General features: G+C 60.6%; 1 protein-coding gene across 1 annotated transcript; it reads left to right on the forward strand.

Annotated features, from left to right (window-relative positions):
- The first annotated feature begins 12,694 nt into the window (after positions 1 to 12,694).
- On the forward strand, positions 12,695 to 19,137 carry FGF3 (fibroblast growth factor 3). Its single transcript, XM_036323924.1, has 3 exons — positions 12,695 to 13,003; positions 15,042 to 15,145; positions 18,390 to 19,137. Exons 1-3 carry the CDS (start codon positions 12,787 to 12,789, stop codon positions 18,750 to 18,752), a joined length of 684 nt encoding a protein of 227 aa, XP_036179817.1. The 5' UTR covers positions 12,695 to 12,786; the 3' UTR covers positions 18,753 to 19,137.
- The last annotated feature ends 1,713 nt before the right edge of the window (positions 19,138 to 20,850 follow it).

Below are 20,850 nucleotides of genomic sequence, written 5' to 3' on the forward strand. Positions count from 1 at the left end.
TCATGACGAGTCCGCACGAATGGACTAGTTTGGGGATGGTTGGCCATTCCCATCCATCTTCTTGCCAGACGCCATGCAGGATGGCCCAAGGACGAAGGACACGAGACGGGGCCTCCAGGTGCAAACCCTGCCGGGGAGCCTGGGGCTTCAGAGCCGGCTCTGCTCCAGGCCCCTCCTCTGCCGGGTGGGGTGGTGATCGTACCCACCTGAGCTGGTGTGGAGGGACCACCTTGGATTCTGTGAGGAGAGTCTGGTGCGGGGCCTGGCCCATTCAGGGCACTCGACCCACAGGGCTGTTTCCATGACGATAGTTTTGACAGCCTGTGCGGAGGGCTGTGGGTGGACTTGTGGTTGGTTGGAGGCCACAAGAGGTTGGCAGGACCGCCCGGGGCCACGCAGCTCGCAAGCACAGGATGGAATTTGAACTCTGGCTGTTGGGCTCCTAGAGATCTTACCCATCCCCTGCCCCTCCCCACTCCAGGCCACAGCGTAACAGGCAGAGGGCAAGGGGCTCGCCTCGCTCCAGGTCTGGCAGCTAGGAGGTGCAGAGGCGAGGCTGCACCTTGGGCTGCCCACCTGACAGGGAGGGGCAGGGGAGTGGGCAGCTGTGTGTTTGGTGTTCGGTAGGAGCACGGTTACACGGAGCTGGGACCCAGTCTCTGCTGTTCACCTTCGTGAATTCACAGCTCAGCGGGAGGCAGTGTGATGTGGAGGCAGCACCGGGTCAGGGAAGCAGACAGCCGTGGGCTGCCAGGGAGCAGGGCGTTCCCCTCGGGGAAGGGGGTCACAGTTCGATCTCATGTGGTCCAGGTGCCGGGGCTAGCGAGCACCGGCAGGGCTCTATGCCTTGATTTCTCCCTCTGAAAAATGGGAACGATGGAGACAGTGATGGTGTGCCTCCCTCACAGGGGACTGCTTGAGACTAGCCACCATGGACATCATGTGAGAGTATAAGAACTGTGCCCCCCAAAAGATGTCTCTAAGCCCCAAATCCCAGAACCTGTGAATGGGATCTTATTTGGATATAGGGTCTTGCCCAGCCAGCGGGGTTCAGTGGTTGACCATTGACCTATGAACCAGGAGGTCATGGTTCGATTCCCCGACCAGGCCACATGCCCAGATTGCAGGTTCGACCCCCAGGAGAAGGCATGCAGAAGGCAGCCAATCAGTGGTTGTCTCTCAGCATTGATATTTCTATCTCTCCTCCATTCCTCTCTAAAATCAATAAAAATATTTTTTTTAAAAGAAAAAGAAACAAAGAAATAGGTCTTTGCAGATGTAATCAAATTAAGATGAGGTCACACTGGACAAGGGTGGCCCTAATCCAATGACTGGTGTCCTTTATTTAAACTACTGACGCTGTTACAGATGTTCCCCATTTCCCTTCTGTCGTCCCCTTCCACCCAGCCTGCCCCGGCCCCCCATCCTCTGGCCATCACCACACTGTTGTCGACGTCCATGGGTTATGCATATATGTTCTTTGGCTAATCCCTTCACCTTCTTTCATCCAGTCTCTCCGCACCCCCCTCCCCACCCTTCGACTGGTGTCCTTATGCGAAGAGATAATAGAGGTATAGACACACACGGGACAGGAGGCCATGTGATGATGGGGACAGAGCCTGGAGTTTGTGGAGGAACACCGGAGCCCCAGACCCTGAGAGAGACAAGGAGGGCTTCCCCCCCCCCCCCCCCAGAGCCTTCTGACACCTTGATTTTAGACCGTGAACCTCTGGAACTGTGAGAGAATGAATTCCTGTCGTCTTAAGTCCCCAGTCCGTGGAGCTTTGTTACAGCCGCCCAGACACTGTGACCAACAGGTAGCTGTCACTGCTCCAGGCCCCAGGTGCAGGCCCAGGAGCAGCTCCGCAGGTCTCCCCACACCTGAGGGTCTGACGTCGGCCGTGGACACTGCTGAGCTGAGCTGTTGGGAGGGGACACGGTTCCAGGTGCCGCCTGCCTGCCCCGCCCCTCCACCCCCTACCTCCACCCCCAGACTGGATCAGCTCCTCCAGTTGCAGCGTCCCAATGCCACCAGCTCCGTGAAAGTGGTCACAGGGCTGCCATTGGTCACCATTTCAGGTCCTTCCACAAAGTCCTCCCAGCCACTCACAGTGCCTGCTCAGCCCTTCCACAGCCTTTCTCTTCCTGACTTTGAAGATGAATGAATTTTAAAGACCACGGTGTCCCTTTAAAAGCAGACAAATGGGGGTGGGGATGGTTGGGGTCCAGAATGCTCTGAAGGAGGCGTGTCCTCTCTCTGCCCTGACCCCCCAGGACTGGAGGGCAGGCCCAGGGAGGACAGCAGCTCGGGGCCTGGGCCCGGGTTCCAGGGTTCCAGTGCCAGGAAGAAAAGTGCCCCACAACTTCTGGCTGTAAAAACCAGTGGGCATTGCGGCTGAGGGCGATGGAGGCTGCTGGAGTTCCAGGCAGTTCCTCTTAAAGGGCCAGGCACCGACTTACTCAGATTCACTCCCTCCGAGTCCTAGCGCGGGGGCAGCAGCTCGAAAGGCATGAGGGACATACGGAGGGGAACTGAATTGTCCGGCATCAGGGTGAGGGCTGGAGGGACCGCTTTCTCCAGGCAGAAGTGCAGGCAGAGGCCATTGTTCCTCTTCTGAGCCTTCCCCCCACCGAGCCAGCAGGATCTCAGGCTCCATCAACCTGGCTCATGCTATTTGCCAGGCCCTACTGGTACCCTGAGACCCCGCCCCATGCAACTTCCCCACCCACCCAAGCTGTTTCCAGTGTCTCCTCAGGAGGGACCTCACAGTGGAGATATTTCTCACAATTTTTGTCCGCCACAAGTGGGTATGAGACCAGCCAATTCTGCATTTCTGCCCCTCCTACCAGCCTCGATGCGGCTTCTTCTTTATATCCTTAGTCGTACAACTTCTATTCAGCTCGATTTCAGGTGGTTCTGAATGATGGCCGTTCTGCGGCTTAGTTGTAATTTTGATGTGGTCATGGGGTGATGCGAGGACTGCATTTACCTACACCGACATTTAACTGGAACCCCCTTATTGAATTCATTTTTAAAGTTACATCTTAATTAGGGCACATAATGCTACTCTCTATTCTTGATAAAGGTATAAAGTTTCCTTTGAAATAAATTTAAGTAAAAAAATAAAAATCAATTATTTTGTTCTTTTCATTGTCTCGGTGTCTGGTGGGACTCTCAGCTGCTTCGAGTTCCACGGGGATGAGCCTGCCACACCCCCAGACCTGGGATCCAGGGCTGACCATTCTGAGGGAGGTGGTGTTAATCCAGGAATGGACCCAAACAAATATAAAGCCACCGCCCCCTGACTCTGGGCCCCTTACTTCCCTTCTCACCTGCAACGAATGCACTTTCATTCCTCACCCGCAAAGGATGGGCGACCAGAAGGCCCCTCACAGGGGTGCTGTAAGGGTTGAAGAGTCATAGCTCTTGACATCGTCCCCATACTCACTACCTGTGGGGCCATACTAAGGGGTTTGTCATCACAAAAACCCTATGAAGTGGTGTTACTATGTGCCCATTTTATAGATACAAAAACTGAGGCATAGTCAGGTCACAGAATGGGTTGGTCTGAGGGCAGAGGCTGACTGCACTGAGCACACTGTGTCAAGACCCACTTGGCATGTGGGCACGCATGCGTGGGAGCAAGTAGCTTTCAGGGAGCGAGTCTACGCCGTGCACCTCAGCTCTGACAGAAGTGGCCCCAAACGCTGCAAACCCATGTCAACAGCACCAGTGGCTGCAGAAGGTCTGCAGGGTTCCCATCTATAGAGACCAAGCCTCAGCCTCCCTCGAACCACAGCTGCTGGCCCGACCCCTCGACAAAGCCAGCGCCTGGTGGGTTTGGAGTGGGAGACATGTCCGCAGAGCTGGAGCCTGCGGAGCCGCCACACGGAGCGGCGTATCTGAGGTCTGGTTACTTGGTGTGCCCAGTGAAATGCCATTTTTCTTTCAGGCCATGCCCTCTGAGCCTCAAAGCCCAGCGCAGGCAGGTGGGACTCCTGTCCCTCTGTCCTGAGCCCGGAAAACGGACCCCCTTCCTCTCATTCCAGGCACCTGAGCGAGCCCGGAGAATCCAAAAGGAATTTTAAAGTGACACTTGAAAGAAACCCATTCACGGGCAAGTGAGTTATTTTTGTTGTGAAGACAATGGTGAGTGGGCAGGAGCGGAAACAGAGGAAGGCCCCTCCCACCCCCATTCCTCCACGCTAGTCACTCTTGTGTCTGGGGTTTTGTGTCTGCCCCCTGCCAGGCCCTGGCCCCAGGTAACAGACCCATCGCAGGTTTTTCACAATATAAAATACATGTATATCTTTCTGCTATTTGCAAACAAAATGGTATGTGTGCAATGTTGAATGCTGCTCTTCACTTCCTTTTTATCATGAGCTTTCCCCACAGAGCTCTCACTCTTCCTATTCTCCTTAATGCTGCACGGGGGACACCTGAGAGGCAGCGGAGACGGCGGTTCAGTGCAGACTCCGGAGCTGGCGCCTGCCCCTGAGTCCTGGCTCTGCCCCTTGGCCACTGAACACCTACAGGCCAGTTGCTCGGCCTCTCTGTGCCTTTGAGGGGTTTTGTGCGTGTTTTTTTAGTCGTTGAAATGAGGCTACTCATAGGCCCTACTCACTAGGGCTGTGATAAGGATTAAATGAATTAATATTTATAAGATGCTTAGGACACATTGTGTGTAGGGAACGCTGTAAGTAGATTTTCACCTATTGTCAGAGTCTGGGTGTGTTCATCCCCTGTTGGCTACAAATCACAACCAGAGGAATAGCACTATCTGGCTCTCTCTTGTTTTGTTGTTGTTGACAATATTACAATGTTCCCTAATCCCCCCCCCCTTTTACTCCCCTCTTCCCAGCCCCTCTCCCCCCAGGCCCTCACCACACCACCGTCTGTGTCCATTGGCTCTTTCTTGGTGATGGGTTCATCCACTCCTGAGCACATGGGTTCCTTTCTGGGCCTCAGTGTCCTCATCTGTGAAATGGAACAGATAGTCTCTACCTTGTCTGTTGCTCAGAACTCAGGTGTGATACAGCGGAGAGGGGGAGTGAAAGGGAAGGTTTGGCCTAAACCTGGGACAGTTTGGGGGGGAAATAAAATTTGAAAGATTTGGAGCAGAGAAGGAACCCATGATGCTTGCTGAGGGGATAAGTGAGGGTCCAAAGGCAGCCAGCATGAGGGGAGGGGACTGCCTCCTGACCCCGCCCAGGCACAGTTTGAACCCCCTGCCGGTGCCCAGATAGCCTGAATGTGCCACTCGCCTTTGTCACCCACCTTCTTTCTGGATGTAGATGGCTGCTGCCTGCCCTACTGGCCTCCCCCAGGAAGACAATGTGTTCTTCTGTGTCCTGAGCTCATGGCCTGGCACAAAGCTGGAACTCAGCACATTGGTAAATGAATGAATGAGTATTTGAAGGAGCAGGTGAGTGAATGACAACATGTTAATAGCAGCTGGAGCCTGGGGTGCTCATCATCAAGACAGCAACGGCTCCTCAGTGCTCTCACCATATGCCTTCAGAGGGCCCTCCAGGTGGGTCCAGTGGCCTGGGGGGGGGGGGGGGGAGAGAAGGACAGTGGCCTCCGGGTGTGGTCTGTCTGATCTCAATCACACAGGTGAGCCACCAGCGGTTTGAACAAACACTCCCACGCCCACCTGGACAGGCGGTACCTGCAGAGTCATTCATCCTAGGGGAGACATAGAGACACAGACTAACTTGCTCTCCACAAACTCCCTGTTGGGAAGGAATGACAGTCCGATATTCTGAGGACACCTTTACAGAGAGTTGGTGATGAGACAGCCATTTCCTCCCCCAGTGTCTGGCCTTGCACCTCTGGTCACTCGGGGGCAGGGCCCGGGAGCTGGGTCTCCCCTGGCTTCTGTGGCTTTCCTGTCCTTCCCCCGCCCCAGGGCCAGCGACGGGCTACATCCCAGGTCATAGATGGCCTTTCCTGCCCAGGCCACTCCCTGCATTCGCCGGTGGTGGTTACAATGCAGGTGGGCGAATCCAAGTTTTGCGAATGTGGCTGCAGAGCCCTCAGAAAGGACAGCAGCCATGGGAGGGGTGCCCCTCTTCTACCTTTTATCAGGGGCTCTGTTTTAGGGGACCCATGCTCCCCAAACTCTCCAGCAAGCCCCACATTCATAGTGGGGGGTGCGGGGAGAGGCCTAGCACTCTGGGCAGAGTTCGTTCCTAGTCCTGGTTTGACTGGGACCAGAGCCCCCCACCCAGTGCCATGGCTCCTGCACCCTGGAGCAGCGAGGGGCGGGCCTGCCGGGAAAGGGTTAAGAGCCATGCAGGCGTGCCTGGGGGGACAATGGCTGCCGATTTGTAGGCTGGTGGGGACAGGCAGGTGAAATCAAAAGCTTCAGGGACAAGAGGGACCAAAGGCAGGAGCTGGGAGAGCAGTGGCCAGCGTCCCTCCTCCGCCCCACAGGAGCCACACAGGGCAGAGGTCAGAGGTGTGGGACTTGGGCTCAGTGTCTTGCCTCTTTTCACCCCAGCAAGAGCCAAGGAGAGAGCTAGGGACCTCTGGAGTGCAGGCTCGAGGGCACGGGGGTCTCCCGGAATAAACTGTCATCTGGCTCAGAGGCACTCTTTCCACCTGGGCATGTCCCCAGGAGAGACCCAGGCAGCCTTCTCTGGCCTAATGATGGCCCCTGAACTCAGCCCATTGTCCCACATAATCTGCTGCTAAAAGGATTTAAAACTGAGAGAGAAAACTGTTGAAGCCAATTAGCTCCATTGTGCAGGCTTCAAACAGCCAGCGGCCATGGCTCCTGGGCCCCAACTTCCCCTCTAAGTCAAGCGGGAGCTCCGCTCTAGCCGCCCCTGTCAGTGTTTGGAGTGTAAGCTGGGAGAGCGGGTCTAGGGCCCAAGGCCTACCCATGAGGTCATTACTTCCCAGGCTGGGCTGGGGAGCGGAGGGCACTGTGCTGCGCTGTCCACCTGAGGTCACCTGTAGGGGACACTGAGATGTGCTGACTCTCTGCTCACAGGTCTCATTGATGAGTAGCATCTGAATCCAGCCCCAGGGCGCACACCTGATGTGCTCAAGGGAAAGAGATGGTGACCAGGGCCCAGGGTAGGAACCCGCTGCCCCCACCTGCTTCCTTCCCTCTCATCTGCAGATATGAGTCCTGATCCTCACACCTGTCCCAGCTGGAGGGCCCCCCAATGACTCCCCAGAGCAAAACCCAGGGAGTGAAATCAAAACAACAGCGAAATCAACACGAAGGGCAGACCAGAACAGTCCTCCTCCCTCTCACCCCTTCCTGCCCCCTCCTCTCCCAGACATCACTACCAACCCTACAGCTCCTCCACTTTTTTCACTCAAATGACCAACATTATCAAGTCAAGGAATGCTGGGGGGATATCTCTCTTTCTCTCTCTCTCTCTCTCCCTCTCTCTCTCTCTCTGTCTCTCTCTCTCAGTGATTGACTCAGGCCAAGCCCTGGGAGGGGGCACTGAGAAACCAGAGATGGATGCAGGGACCTGGGACGAGGGACCCCAGGACCCCTCACCCCACCAGGAGTCTAGGAGGGGATGGCATGCAGAGACACCCCCTCCCAGAAGGGGCTCTCTCAGCTGGATCACCAAGAACAAGAAGAATCTAAACAAGCCCAAAGTGGGCGCAGGGGAGGAGAGGGTGCTGCAGGGGTGGGGACAAGCAGCACAGAGACCCTAAGGTGAGCGGAGCTCCAGGAGGACCCCGACTGGTCAAGGCTCTGGAGGGGGGGGAGGAGATGGAGACTGAGAGATGGCTGGAACCAGACCAAGTGAGGGGCGTGGCCTTCACCCCAAAGGTGAGGGCGTGCTCACGGGCAAAAAACTGGGGGAGGGGGGTTGCACAGCAGGCTTGAGGGCAACAGTGGCAGCTGGCCTGGCAGCTGGCAGTGACAGAGATGGAGGCGCCAGCCCTGGGACCTGCCGGGTGGGTGAGGAGGCCATCAGCTCAGTCCATGGGCGGCAACGAGCATCTCTCTGGCCTCTTGAAGTCGGGGGATGAGAAACGTTTCTCATTAACAGAAGCAAACGTGCACCCTGCCAGCTGCTTCCTGGCTCGGTCCCTCGGCCGTCTCTGCTGGACTGGAGCGCATGACGGGAGGGGGACGGGTTCTATGGGGAGGCGGGCGCTTCCAGGTGTGATGCATTGGGTCTTGCAGGAACAGCAGGTGTTTCTAGAAGGGAAGGGCAGCCGGTGCCCCAGGTGGAATGACCAGCATGTGCAAAGGCCAGGTAGGCTGGGGGTAGGGGGTGATTTTGTGGCTGTGGTTCACGTCTATAGCCCTTAATCAGGACTGCCAGGCTGTAATCCGGGGGTGCTCCTGGTCGGCGACCCCATTCTGGAGCTGGACACAGCCCAAGGTCCAGCTGACATAGAGGAGGGGGTTCTTGTTCCTCTCTGCACCCAGCAGCCCTCACTGTCCTTGGGCACAGGCAGTGGTCAAGCCCAGGATTCCTGAGACTAAAGGAGCCCCTCACTGGTGCCATCTGGGAGCCCAAGAGGAAGCTGTACCCCCCTAACTGGTCAGCTCCTGTCTGGTGCTGGGACCACACTCTGCCCTTAGGAGTGGGTGGCCTTGCTGGGGAGGGCAGCCAGCTGGTCTACCCACAGGCAGAGAACTAGCCCAGCTGTGTGTGGAGATTCTGCTTCCAGTCCCACACCTGGTGCTCATGGCCTCTAACTTGGCCAGAAGCAAAGGCAGAGACAGCAAAAAGCCTGCTGTGAGGGCCCGGGACCCACCCACAGCCTGTTGGGGATGAAGCTATCAGGTGGCAGAGGTGAGCCAACAGACGAAGGTTCCAGCGGCCTTGCCTCACCTCCCAGCTGTGTAACCCTGCGCAAGTCTCATCGGGTCTCTGAGCCTTCGTTTCTCATCCGTATGGCAGGGCTGCCACGGTTTCAGGGCCACTGGCTCCAGGTGGCGCTGGAGGCGGGGGCTCTCTCCCACTGCTCTGGTGGCCACAATAACACAGAGTTCGGGGCCTGAAGCCAGCACCCCATCTGGCAGTCACCCCTGTGGGCAGGCTGGGACCCTGTTACAGGACACTGCTCTGTGTTCTGTCCCTTCCCTTGGCTCCCTCTCCAGGGGAAGGCTCTGGAGAGCTGAGGCCCGAACTCGAGGGTGGGGTCACAGGATGTCATACAAGTACCAGATAGGCTGGGAGGGGACTTGGGGGTGGGGGCACCCAGAGCAGAGGTCTTGGGAATCCTGGTGAGGTGGGCTGGGGCCAGGCCTGGGGGTGTCCAGGCCGGGGTCTGGAAGAGACCAATTAGTCAAATGGCTACAGTGACCATTTGGAAGCAATTAACAGGGTCGCTATTACCACATTACACCCCCCACCTGGTTCCGTATTGGAGGGGAGGGGCGGAGGTCGCCGTGGGGTGGGTTGCGTGGGTGCCCCAGCCCAGCCAGCCCAGCAGGGCTTTGTGAATGAGATCCATGCCCGGCCAGGAAGATGCCACGAAACCAGGAGCCTCTCCCTTGGCTGCACCTAAGCCTCTGAAGGCAGCGCTCTGATGTCCGGAGCCCAGCCAAGGCCCTCGGGGGGTGTCCGCGGGCTCCCTGGGCCCGGAAAGACAGGGGTCAGGGAGATTTAGATAAAGAGGAAGGTGGGCAAAGCCTGGAGCCAGAGGGAGAGGCTATGGGCGGTGGGCTGGGGGTGCAGGCAGGTGGGCGTGTGCCCCCCAATGCTAGCCCAGGATGGGGTTGCTGCAGGGCCTCAGACAGCACCCTCTGACTTCAGGGAGCTCCAGAGCAGAGGAGCAAACGCGGCCCAGCGAGCTTTGCTGTCTCGGCAAAGTCACACTGGAAGGGACCGCGAGCCGTGGGTGCCTGCCGTCCCTGCAGAACTGTGAACAGTGCCCTGTTCCACTCTCAAAGGCGTCGCGGTTCCATAGGAAACAGTCCCCTGGTGATGGGCCTGCTCTGCGCTGATCATTCTACTGAGGGTCTCTCACTGTGTTTGAGGCATTTTCTACACGAGGAACCAGCATCTCAGAGGAGCCACATGGCCAAGTCCACTCGGCGAGGAAGCGGCTGCTGGGCCCTTCGTTCCTTCCTTCTCTCCTTCATCCAGGGAGTAGGCACTGAGGGGCTGCCACCCAGGAACTGTGGGCACAACAGTGAACAGAGGCAGCAGACCTCCCGGGCCCCCGCCACCCTGCTCCACAGAAGCCCCTCCCCCAGTTCCAGGGGGCAGGTCCACTTGGGGGTCCATGTGGCTGACCCACAATGGACAGGGCGCCCCTGGGGCGACGTGCAGAAGAGCGAAGCTGCACACCCTGAGCTTCTTCCATAGAATTTTTCTGGCTCCTCCCCATCTTCCTGCGGGGACTCTAGGGGAGGAGGCTGAGGCCTGTACATTAAAGGGGGTTGGGAATCCTGCCCTCCCCCTGACCCAGCAGGTCTTGAACGCTTCACTCTGAAACTGATTCTCTCTGGATCCCAGGCCCACTCTCCCTCTCTTCTCGTCGCTTCTTGACACGGACACCGCGTCAGGAGGTCCCTGCCTGACTCCAGAGCAGAGCTGAGGGCCTGGAGACGCCCCCAGCCCTCACCGTGCCCCTCTGTGCTCTCACAGGAAATCCAGGCTCAGGCCAGCTCTGCGGGTGGATGGGCAAGTCCCCTCCCAGCTCTGTCCCCAGGGGCTGTCCTCTGTCCCCAGGAAAGCAGGCTCCAGGAGTCGGGGGCTCTAGCGGTCAGTGGCCTGGTCTTTAGACTCTTCTGGTTGCAGACAGAGCCTGGCCTGGAACAACCTCCCCAGGAACTGGGATGCTGGGTGGCACCCCCAGGGCCCTTGGCACTGACCATGCCAGAGTGGGTTCACTGAGGGCACATTGTGTTAGACCACACTGAGAAATGTCTGACTGGGGTGTGCCAGCTCCTGCAGCTCAGGGGGGTCCCCTTGCCCTGCATGCCTGCCCCTCTCTTGGGCAGGGCCAAGATCCCAAATCCTAATGCAGGTGGATGAGATGGGTCATTCCAGGAACCCTGAACCTGGAGCTAAGACTGTGGCCTAGACCACAGGATCTCACAGGGTCCGTCCTCATCGCTGCCCGTACCACCCCCTTTGCCATGGAGCAAGCCCCTTGCTTGAGCTTGTGTGTCAGTATCTGCTGTTTGCTGGCCAGGGTCTATGGGGGAACAGAGGCCGGGGCTGTGGGGGACAGAGGCCAGGGGCTGTGGGGGGACAGAGGCCAGTGGGGGGACAGAGGCCAGGGTCTATGGGGCAACAGAGGCCAGGGCTGTGGGGGACAGAGGCCAGGGGCTGTGGGGGGGACAGAGGCCAGTGTGGGGACAGAGGCCAGGGGCTGTGGGGGACAGAGGCCAGTGTGGGGACAGAGGCCAGGGGCTGTGGGGGACAGAGGCCAGGGGAACTGAGAAGGGTGTGAGGGTGTGGCTTTGCCCAGCACTCTATCCACAGCCCCTCTTCACTGGGGTCCCAAGGGGAGAGAGTCCCACACGCAGTCTAAGGGCCATCCAGGGGCATCTACCCTATTGCCCCTGTCCCACCAGGCAGGGGCTTCCATACCCCCTCCTCTGGCCACCCCCCCTCCTCTCCTCTCCCTTCTCTGAGGCCACTACACCTCCCCTGCTTTTCTCTGGGGATCACGCCCGGGGCTCAGCCTCCATTTCTGCTTCTTGGTGTCTGTCACTCTCTCCCCTGTTCTTTCTCCCTGTCTTTCTCTCTGTGCCTGTCTCTTGCTCTCAGCCTCTTTGCCCCTCTCTCCGGCTCTCCGCTCTCCTTCCCGGCCCCCTCTGTGGCCCGCCACTGGGACCAGACCCTCTGAGACACCCCCCATCCACACCCCCCCCCCCCATGTGAGAACCTCCGCTTCCGGATCTGGCGGTTGGGGTGCGAGACAGGATAAAGCACGTCTCCGCCGGTCCGCCTCCAGTGGCCCGCCTGAGACAGCGCCGCGGCTCCAGCAGGGACCCCTGGACGCAGACACAAGCCCGGGGTTCCCCACGCGCGCCCCAGCCGCTCCCCCCTCCCCCCCCCCCCCCGCTCTCCCCGGCACCGTTCTCCGCGGCCCCTTCATTATGCGCCGCCTCTAATGGGCGTTTGTCAGCGCGACTTCCCCGCAAGTTGTTTTCGCGGACATCAGTCATAGGCGGCGTCCCCATTGTGCCGGGGGATTGATGGGGGGCGGGAGGGGGTGACAGGGCCTGGGGCGGCCGCCTCGAGGCCTCGGTCTATAATTTTCGGAGGCATAATTGGTCTGGGGGAGGGGGCGAGGGAGGGACCTTTCAGAGCCCAGAGGGCGCAGCGGGGGCGCGGGGCGCGCGGCGAAGCGGAGCCGCGGCTCGACGGCGGTGCGCGGGGGCGAGTGTGCGCGGGCGGCGCTGGCCCGAACCCCGCGCCCGCCGGGCTCCCCACCCGCCCCTCCCGCGCCTCCGCCAGGGGACCACGTCGCCCTTTTGTTGACGAACCGTCTTTTCTTACAGCGTTTTGCGCAGCAACGGAAATTTCACCCGATCCTGGGAGAAAATTAAAGGAGATTCATTCTCTCTCTCTCCCTCCCTCCTTTTCTTTCCCTCCCTCCCTCTCTCCCTCTCCTTTTCTCTCTCTCTCTCTCTCCCTCTTTCTCTCTCCCTCTCTCTCTCTCACCACCCCTCCCGCTTCCCCTCTCCCCTCCCTCCCCTCGCCGCGGAGCCCGAGTCCGCAGCGCCAGGCGCGGGAGCCGGCTCCGCGCGCCCAGCCCGGCTCCGCCGCCGCCCCTTCCATGGGAGCCGCGCTCGCCTGCAGCCGCCGCGGGGCGGGCGCGATGCCACGATGGGCCTGATCTGGCTCCTGCTGCTCAGCCTGCTGGAGCCCAGCTGGCCGGCGGGTCCCGGCGCGCGGCTGCGGCGCGATGCGGGCGGCCGCGGCGGCGTCTACGAGCACCTCGGCGGGGCCCCCCGGCGCCGCAAGCTCTACTGCGCCACGAAGTACCACCTCCAGCTGCACCCGAGCGGCCGCGTCAACGGCAGCCTGGAGAACAGCGCCTACAGTGAGTGGCGGCCCGCGGAGGCGCGGCGCGTCCCGGGGAGGAGCGGTGCACCGGCGGGGTCGGCGCCCGGAGGGGGACGGGAAAGGGACCACTCCTCGCTGCCGAGGGAGCCCCCATCCCCCCCACCCCGGGCCCAGAAGAAGGGCGTGAGGGGCGCTGGGGGTGGGGACTCGCGACCTCCGAGGACCAGGGCGGCTGCCGTTTGCTGACCAGCTCTGTCCCCGCGCGCGGTAGGCGGCCCAGGGCTCCCCGCTTGGCTGAATTCGGTGGCCCGGGCAAGTTTGAGCTCTGAGTTTTTCGGAGAAAAAGGCGCTGGCCAAGTCATTGATCATCCTCTTTATTATTTTGACGACTTCTCCTCCTCCTGCCGACCCCGGGGCGCCCGTCCTCCCCTCTGCCCCACGGAACGCGCGCGGCCGCCCAGGTAGCAGGGTCCCGGGCCGCCACTGCTAGACCGTTTCCCGGCGGAACCTGCAGCCTTCGAGCCTCCATCCTTGACCACCGAGCGACCGCCAGGGTGGGAGCCTCGGGATCCGGGTTGGGAGCCCCGAGGGTCCTCCGCCTGGGTCTGGAGGCGCTGAGACCGCAGCCAGAACCCGCGGCCCGGGCTGCGCTGGAGCCGCAGCGGGCGAGGCTGCCGTGCTGGGCCCTCTGGCCGCCGGGACCGAGCCTGAGCTGAGCCCCTCCCGCGAGGAGCGCAGAGCCACGGACTCGCTGCGGTCCGCTCGGTGGGGAGCCCGAGACCCCAGCTCGGGGCCGAGGAGGGCGGCGTGGAGTGTGGCCAAGGCCTCGGGCTCCTCCGAGGCGAGGCGACGCGTGCGCTCGGCCTCCCGCCGGGCGGAGGGGGCGGAGGAAGCGGCTCCGTGGATTCCGGCGGCGGCGGGAAACCGCTGCTTCCTCGGGGAAGCCGCAGCCCTGCGCGGGCGGTCTCGCTCGGAGGACGCCTCCCCACGGGGCCGCGGTGGAGACCAACTGTCGCGTCGCCGGCCGTGTGTGTAGGACCCCGCCACGCGGGTGCCGTGCTCGCCTCACAGGGACACCCCAGTTCTCTCTGAGCCAGGGCTGCTCTTCCGAGTCTCAGAGCATCCAAATTCTTGGGGAATCTGAGGGGGCAGCGCTCCTGTCCCGCATCCAGGCGTGCGTTTCTCTGGTGCCGGCGCCGCTCAGTCCGCGCAGCCTGCACACCCGAACGCTCCCACCCAATCTCTCCAGCGGCCCACGGCTGGCTCTGGGGTCCCTGCTGGGGCCGGCGCGGGGCCAGGAGCTGAGCCCCCGGAGAGGGTACCCTCCGCACTCCAAGCCCCCTTGGAGCCATTCAGGGGCAATGCGTCCCCCCCCCCCTTTGCTGTCCCTCTCCCCAAGGAAAAGCGCTCTGTGTCCAGGAGAGCGCTTAGGGGAGATTCAAGCTTTCTTCCGCACGGTGGGAAGTGGGGACCCAGCCTGCTTCCCTTTGTCAGGTCCCGGGTCTAACCCGGCCTCGCTATCCCTCCAACCACATGGACAGTTGCGCCCGCCAGGTCCAAGGTGACATCCTCAATGTGCCCTCGGGATTATATCATGAACCAGTTTCAGCCAGGGCCCCCGCTGTCCTCTTGCGGGACCCCCACGGCACTGTGGTCCAGGCGGTCCAGGCCGGGGAGCTGTGTCTGCAGCCCCAGTTTGAATTCGGGCTCAAACACGTGTGTGCGCCCTGGGCAGGTCACTCGGCCTCGGCAGTCTTAGGAAACTAGCTGGCAGGGTTGTTTCCACGTCCTTTGAGGCCTGGAGTTAGTGTGTAGCAATGTCAACTTTGTTACCCCCCACCCCTACCCCCCACTCCAGGTTTGAATTCCTCTCCTTGGAGCACCTTCCCCGGTGCTCCATCCTTTCACCTCCCGCCCAGTAATTTCTCTCCCCTGAACTTCCAAAGTCACCCTCCTTGGGGGCGGGGGGGGGGGGGGGGTGTGTGTCAGCTTTGGGCAAGGCTCCCAGCCCTCACCCCTCACCTCTGCGCTCCGTGGGAGGCGGAGGGAGTGATGAGCCTTCCCACTCTTCCCAGGTATTCTAGAGATAACGGCAGTGGAGGTGGGCATCGTGGCCATCAAGGGGCTCTTCTCCGGGCGGTACCTGGCCATGAACAAGAGGGGACGGCTCTACGCATCGGTGAGTCCAGCCCCTCATGTGGGTGGGCCCGGATGGAGCTGCGGTCCACTGGCCTGGAAGCCAGTGCTCCCCAAAGGTGGAAGGCTAGAGCTGTTAGCCCTCAGGAGGGAGCCCAGAAGCAGGAAGACGGGACCCACATCCCAGGCACACCTGCTGGAACCCAGTCTGTCCACCGCCTGGGACTCTGTGGGCCTTGGCGTGTCCTTCCCCCAGGGCAGGGGTGGGGGATACATGGAGTAAAGTACATGGAACTAGGAAATTTGCTCCCTCCAACTAGTCATTACATGCAACTCAGCCGATAGCTTCTTGGGCAATGAGAGGTTTTCCATCCACACGTAACCTAGGCGACGCAGCCCCAGGACCATCTCCACACCGTTATCTCCCTCCATCGGCGCTTGCAAGGGAAACACACCACCACTTCCTGCCCCTTCTGCAGCCAGGCAAAGCGCCGGCCAGAAGAATTGCAGGAAGACCCACCTTTAGGCCGATTATTTCATCGCACATGTTCTGCTGAGGGAAAGGCTGACTGGAATGCTCTGGCCCAGCGGGCACGGGACAGAGGCGTGTCTGGGAGGAGGGGCCCTTTGGTGCCCAGCCCCTCACACAGCAGTTGTGGTTTACAGGGCAGGCCCCTAGCCCGGCTGAGTTTTCCCTGAGGGAATGTGGCTTCCCAGGCCCGCAGGCACTGTGCCCCTGGCGAGTGGAACTGACTTTCTGTTCTTGAAAGGACCTCAGACCTGTCCCTTAGAGAGAGGCGACCCCAGGGAGGAGGTGTCGCTGGCCTGCAGTGAAGGTGCAGGTCTGACCTCTGAGGGCCTCCCTCCACACTGGTGACATCCATGAGGGCGGGGCAGGGAAGGCTGAACTGAGAGGGGAAACCTAAGGCTACTGCCGTCTCTTTCGTGGGCAACCCAGGCCCGGGGCTTTGGGGGCAGAACAAAGCATGGCCTGAGTGATCCCAGTGGGTCAGAGCCCACCTGTGGCTTCTGTCCCCAAGTGTCATGGCGGTGGCTTTGGGAAAGGAGGAAGAGAGGTTCACCTCATGGGCATAGCCAGGAGTTCCAGTGGAAGTGAGTGGGGCTTTGCAGAGTGCCAGCAGGAGCGGTCTCGCTGCCCTGCAGAGACCTGGGGGAGGCAGCCAGGTGCCAACTTGTGACAGCCACTGCATGTCCCCATCCTAGGCGCCGCCAGCTAGCCCGCAGTGCTGTTCCCACTGCCCTGCCTCTTGGCTGTCCGGGTCCCCTCGTCTTTGCCATCAGCCTGCCGGTCACCTCCCCAGGCCAGCTCATCCACTTCCCTGGCTTAGCGGCCACTGCACCCCAACTGCTCCCAATCCCAGCCCTGACCCCCTCTGAGTTAGAGGTCACCCTGTAAGCCCTGGTGGCTCAGAGGCCCCGGCAGAGGGCAGCACACCGCAGCTCCCCTAACTCCCCTACCAGCCACTCTCTCAAGCCCAGGGTCAGCTGGGAGTCATGGTGGATGCCTCTTTCTCAGCCCCACATCCAGGCCCTTTCCAAGTCCTAGACTAGACCTCCCGATCTCTCTCTTCCATCCATTCCCCTCACCTCCCTGCCTATGCCACTGCCCTCATGTCTCAGGCCCTCATCACCTCCCACCTGGACCATCACAACCTTGGGGCGGGGCTACTGGCCTCCAGCCTCCCACCCTCTTCCAGTCCTCTGTCCATCCACCCATCTATTCATCTATCAACATCCACCCACTTATCTATTCATTCATCCATTCGTCTGCCTGTCATCCCTCCCCCCTCCCTCCATCCAGCATCCATCCCTTCATTCACAGGTACTTGCTGTAGGTCACACCCTGTGTCAGGTCCTGCTGGGGTCTTTCTGCACTCACGCAGCTGCACTCACGCAACTGTACAGTGTGGAGGTTGACATTGAGCTTCTGAGCCCTGAGCCCCCACTTGTAGGGGAGGAACAGAGAGGGGCTGGGCTTATGGGGAGAGGTGCCCCCCTCCCGATTCAGCCACACCCCTCTAACCACCCCCCGCCCCGTCTCCAATCTCTAAGCCATTGGGAAAGAGGCGTTGATGCTTAAACAAGAGTCCTTCTGGCCCCCACCAGCCTGTGGCCCCTCAGAATGGGTTTGTGGGTCACCTGCTCTCAGAGACAGACCCCAAGGGTCTCTTGCTCCTGTTGAGTGGCCAGTCTCAGGAGAGAGGCCAGGTCCTTCTGCCCACCTTTGCCTCCCCCCAGCCCTGCCCCTTGGCACAGTCAGGGAGAGAAGCCCTGGGGGGGGGGTGGCCCTTGGTACGCCCACCCGCCTGGGGGTGGGACTGAAGCCTCCACTGAGTCAGCATGAGGCACACACACCCCTTCCCCCACCTGGGAGACCCCACAAGGTGCCCTGGGGGACACTGGTGACAGCTACTTTAATTCCGAGTTCTCCCCTCTGACCCTCCAGATGCCTGCCTCCCAGAGGGCAGGGACTCCCACCCACACCCCCACCCTGTGCCGAGCTGACATGGGTCCATTCATCCCGCTGCCAAAGTCAACCTCCTTCCCACCCCTGGTGCTGGGGCCCTGAGAGCAGCACCTGCACCTTCGAGGGGAAGCGCTGACCCTGCTGGGCTCCTGGCTTCCGCTCCATGCACGTTCGTCCCTCCTTCCACCTGTGGGGCAGGGACAGAGGCCAAGGTAGCGGCTTTCTGAGGCCCAGGCCCAGGGAAAACCCGGCTGTGCTCCCTCCCCTTCCCGTCTCAGTGTGCTTTTCCTTCCTTCTCCTTTATGCTGTTCCTTCTGGGGCGCCATCCCCTCCCCTGGTCCCAGTGTCCAGTCCTGCTCACATCCATGCTGCCAGCAGACAATTAGGGCGCTGGGTCGGGCAGGCCCTGGCCCTGCTGGCCCTGCTGTCCCTGCGCTGGGGACACCCTCCAGGGTTAGTCCCGTGGAGGCTGTGGGAGGCTGGGGCCCAGGAGGGGAGACAGGGAGAGCCACTCTTCCCAAGGTGCTCAGGTTTCCTGGCCAAGGAAGAGGCCCTGAGCTGATCCCCAAGGCCAAGTTCACCAGACGCAGGTGGGAGGAAGGGCACGCCGGGCAGAGGGCACAGCCTCGGCAAAGGTGTGGAGGGCCCCCGTGCACGGGTCTGGGCAGGCTAAGCAGCCAGATTTGGCAGGAGCCGAAGGGGAGGGGGGATTGTGAAGAAGAAGCTGTCCCTGGGACCCTGGCCACATGTCCGTGTGGCCCCCGGGCCATTGACCGAGGCATCTTGCCCAAACCCGCAGGAGAACTACAACGCGGAGTGCGAGTTTGTGGAGCGGATCCACGAGCTGGGCTATAACACGTATGCCTCCCGGCTCTACCGGACGGTGCCCAGCGGGCCGGGGGCCCGGCGCCAGCCCAGCGCCGAGAGACTGTGGTATGTGTCGGTCAACGGCAAGGGCCGGCCCCGCAGGGGCTTCAAGACGCGCCGCACACAGAAGTCCTCACTGTTCCTGCCCCGCGTGCTCGACCACAAGGACCACGAGATGGTGCGGCTGCTCCAGAGCGGGGCCGGGCTCCATGGTGGCCTGGCCAGGCCACCCGGCAAGGCCACCCAGCCCCAGCGGCGGCGACAGCGGCAGAGGAGCCGGGGAGGCCTCGCTTAGCTGCCCAGTGGGCAGAGTGGAGGCCTCACGCATTGTGGCCCCATGGCTGGGCGCCAAGCTCATGGCCAGCCCAGCCCGGTAGGTGTGGACCAGCCAATGGCTGAGCGTCTGCCGTCCATCATAGCTGGCCATCCCGGCCGGGCAGGTTTCCATAAGTGACTGTCCCCGCTCCTGCTGACTCTCTCAAACAAGCACCAATTCAGCTGGGACGATGGGGCCGAGCTGGGACTCAGAGAGGAACTGCTGTGAAGAAGACACTCGTGGGTCTGTGCTGACCAGGGACCTCCACCCACCAGGGACCCCCACCAGCTGGGAAGACCAGCTGAATGCGGGGTCCTGGCTACCGAGGAGGCTCCCCAAGGTGCAGCTGTGGGACAAGGCGGGGGATGTGTAATTGGAACATTAAAGTATTTTATTCTACCTTGTTCTTTAATAGATTTTAAGGCAGGTTTTACATGAACATGTTTGCTTGTGAGGACAGCAGGGTCCGTGCCGAGTCGCTGCTTTGGGATGTAAGATTGTGCTGGGAAGCTGGGCTCGAGAGGCACCCAGTCCCCTGGCTCTGAACGCTGTTCGATCTGAAAGGTAAAAGGTGGATGGAAAGAAAGCGTAACGCACCTGGGAGCCTGTGTGTGGGCAGGTGTCCGTGAATTCAGGGACTGTCTGCGGACATCTGTGTGTGCACGCACGCGTGTACGTGTGTCTGTGTGATCCTGGTTGTCTGTGAATGTATCGTGCACGCATGTGAGAAAGAGAAAGAGAGGTGTGCTGTGTTTAAAATCCCAATAAAACCCTCCATGGCAAGGACCGCTGTGAGCGCCTGCGCAGGCAGGTGCGCTCCAGGACTCTGCTCGAAGCCCCCCTGGGCATTGATCATTTCTGCCTCTGCCTAGAGAGGCAGCATCTGCTGGAGTCCAGCAGGTGTGTGCGCGCCCACGTGCATAGCAGTGCTATTCCCATCAGACCAAGTCCATCCGTGGGCGAACGGATAAGCAGAATGTGGTCCATCCACACAATGGAATATTCCCCAGCTTTAAAAAGGAAGCGAACTCTGACCTGCTACAAGGTGGGTGAACCTTGAGGACATTTTAAGTGAAATAAGCCAGTCACCAAGGACAAATCCTGTATGAGTCCACTCATAGGAGGTCCCTAGAGGAGTCAAGTTCATAGACAGGCTGGGGGAGGCGGAGGGGGGAGTGTGTATTTAATTTGGACTGAGTGTCCGTTTGGGAAGATGAAGAAGTCTGGAGATGGGCGGTGGTAACTGATGGTTGCCCAACAAAAAAAACACTAACATCTCGATTTCGGGAGTTGAGTGCCTTCCGCATAAAAGTAGAGATCGAAGCGTCAAAGGTGCTCAATAAACAGAGCTGAATAAAATAAAATAAAACACAGAAAACATAGCCTCTCGGGATTGGCCAGCCACCACCCCTGTCTTTGCACAGCTGACTAGGACAGGCGGCCAGGTGGGCCCCTCTGCTCGCCCTGACCTGGTCCACTCCCCACCTGTCCCCAGGAAAAGGCGGCCCGCCTGTGTGAAGCAGGACCCAGGGCCCAGCCCCTGAGCCCCAGCCCGGGCGGCCCTCTGATGGGGAAGGCGGACCGGCCCTGGGTGATGGGGCTTCAGCTGCTCTGAGCGGGCCTTTGAACCCCTCAGCGGGTTCAGAGGCCTCCTGCCTCCCTGGGGGTTGAAGGACCCGGAAAGATGAGCAAGCAGGTCTATAATTAGCGCCCACCCATCGGAGGGTGACCTTGCCGGGGTCGCATTCCAGGGCCGAGCCAGATATAGCGCCTGGGGCTGACCCCGTCCCCCCGCCCCCCCTCAGGCTGCAACAGCTGGACGACCAGGGCGGCCCACACAGAGCCCGAGTGGCCCACCGGGCTGCGGTCCACACCTCGGAACCGGATCTGGGGAGAGGGGCTGCCTGGTGTGAAGAGAGGCAGCCCAGTGCTGGACTCAGATTTGGCCTCGGCTACTTCTGTTCTGTCACAATTGATCACGAGAGCCCAGGACCAGCCTCTGTCTCTCCCCAGCCTCAGTTTCCCCATCTGTCAATGGGTTCCCACAGTGGTCGCCAGGATCCGCTGAGAGACTCAG

The sequence above is a fragment of the Myotis myotis genome, unplaced genomic scaffold (genome assembly GCF_014108235.1).
Source record: "Myotis myotis isolate mMyoMyo1 unplaced genomic scaffold, mMyoMyo1.p scaffold_m19_p_10, whole genome shotgun sequence".
NCBI classification, from domain to species: domain Eukaryota; kingdom Metazoa; phylum Chordata; class Mammalia; order Chiroptera; family Vespertilionidae; genus Myotis; species Myotis myotis.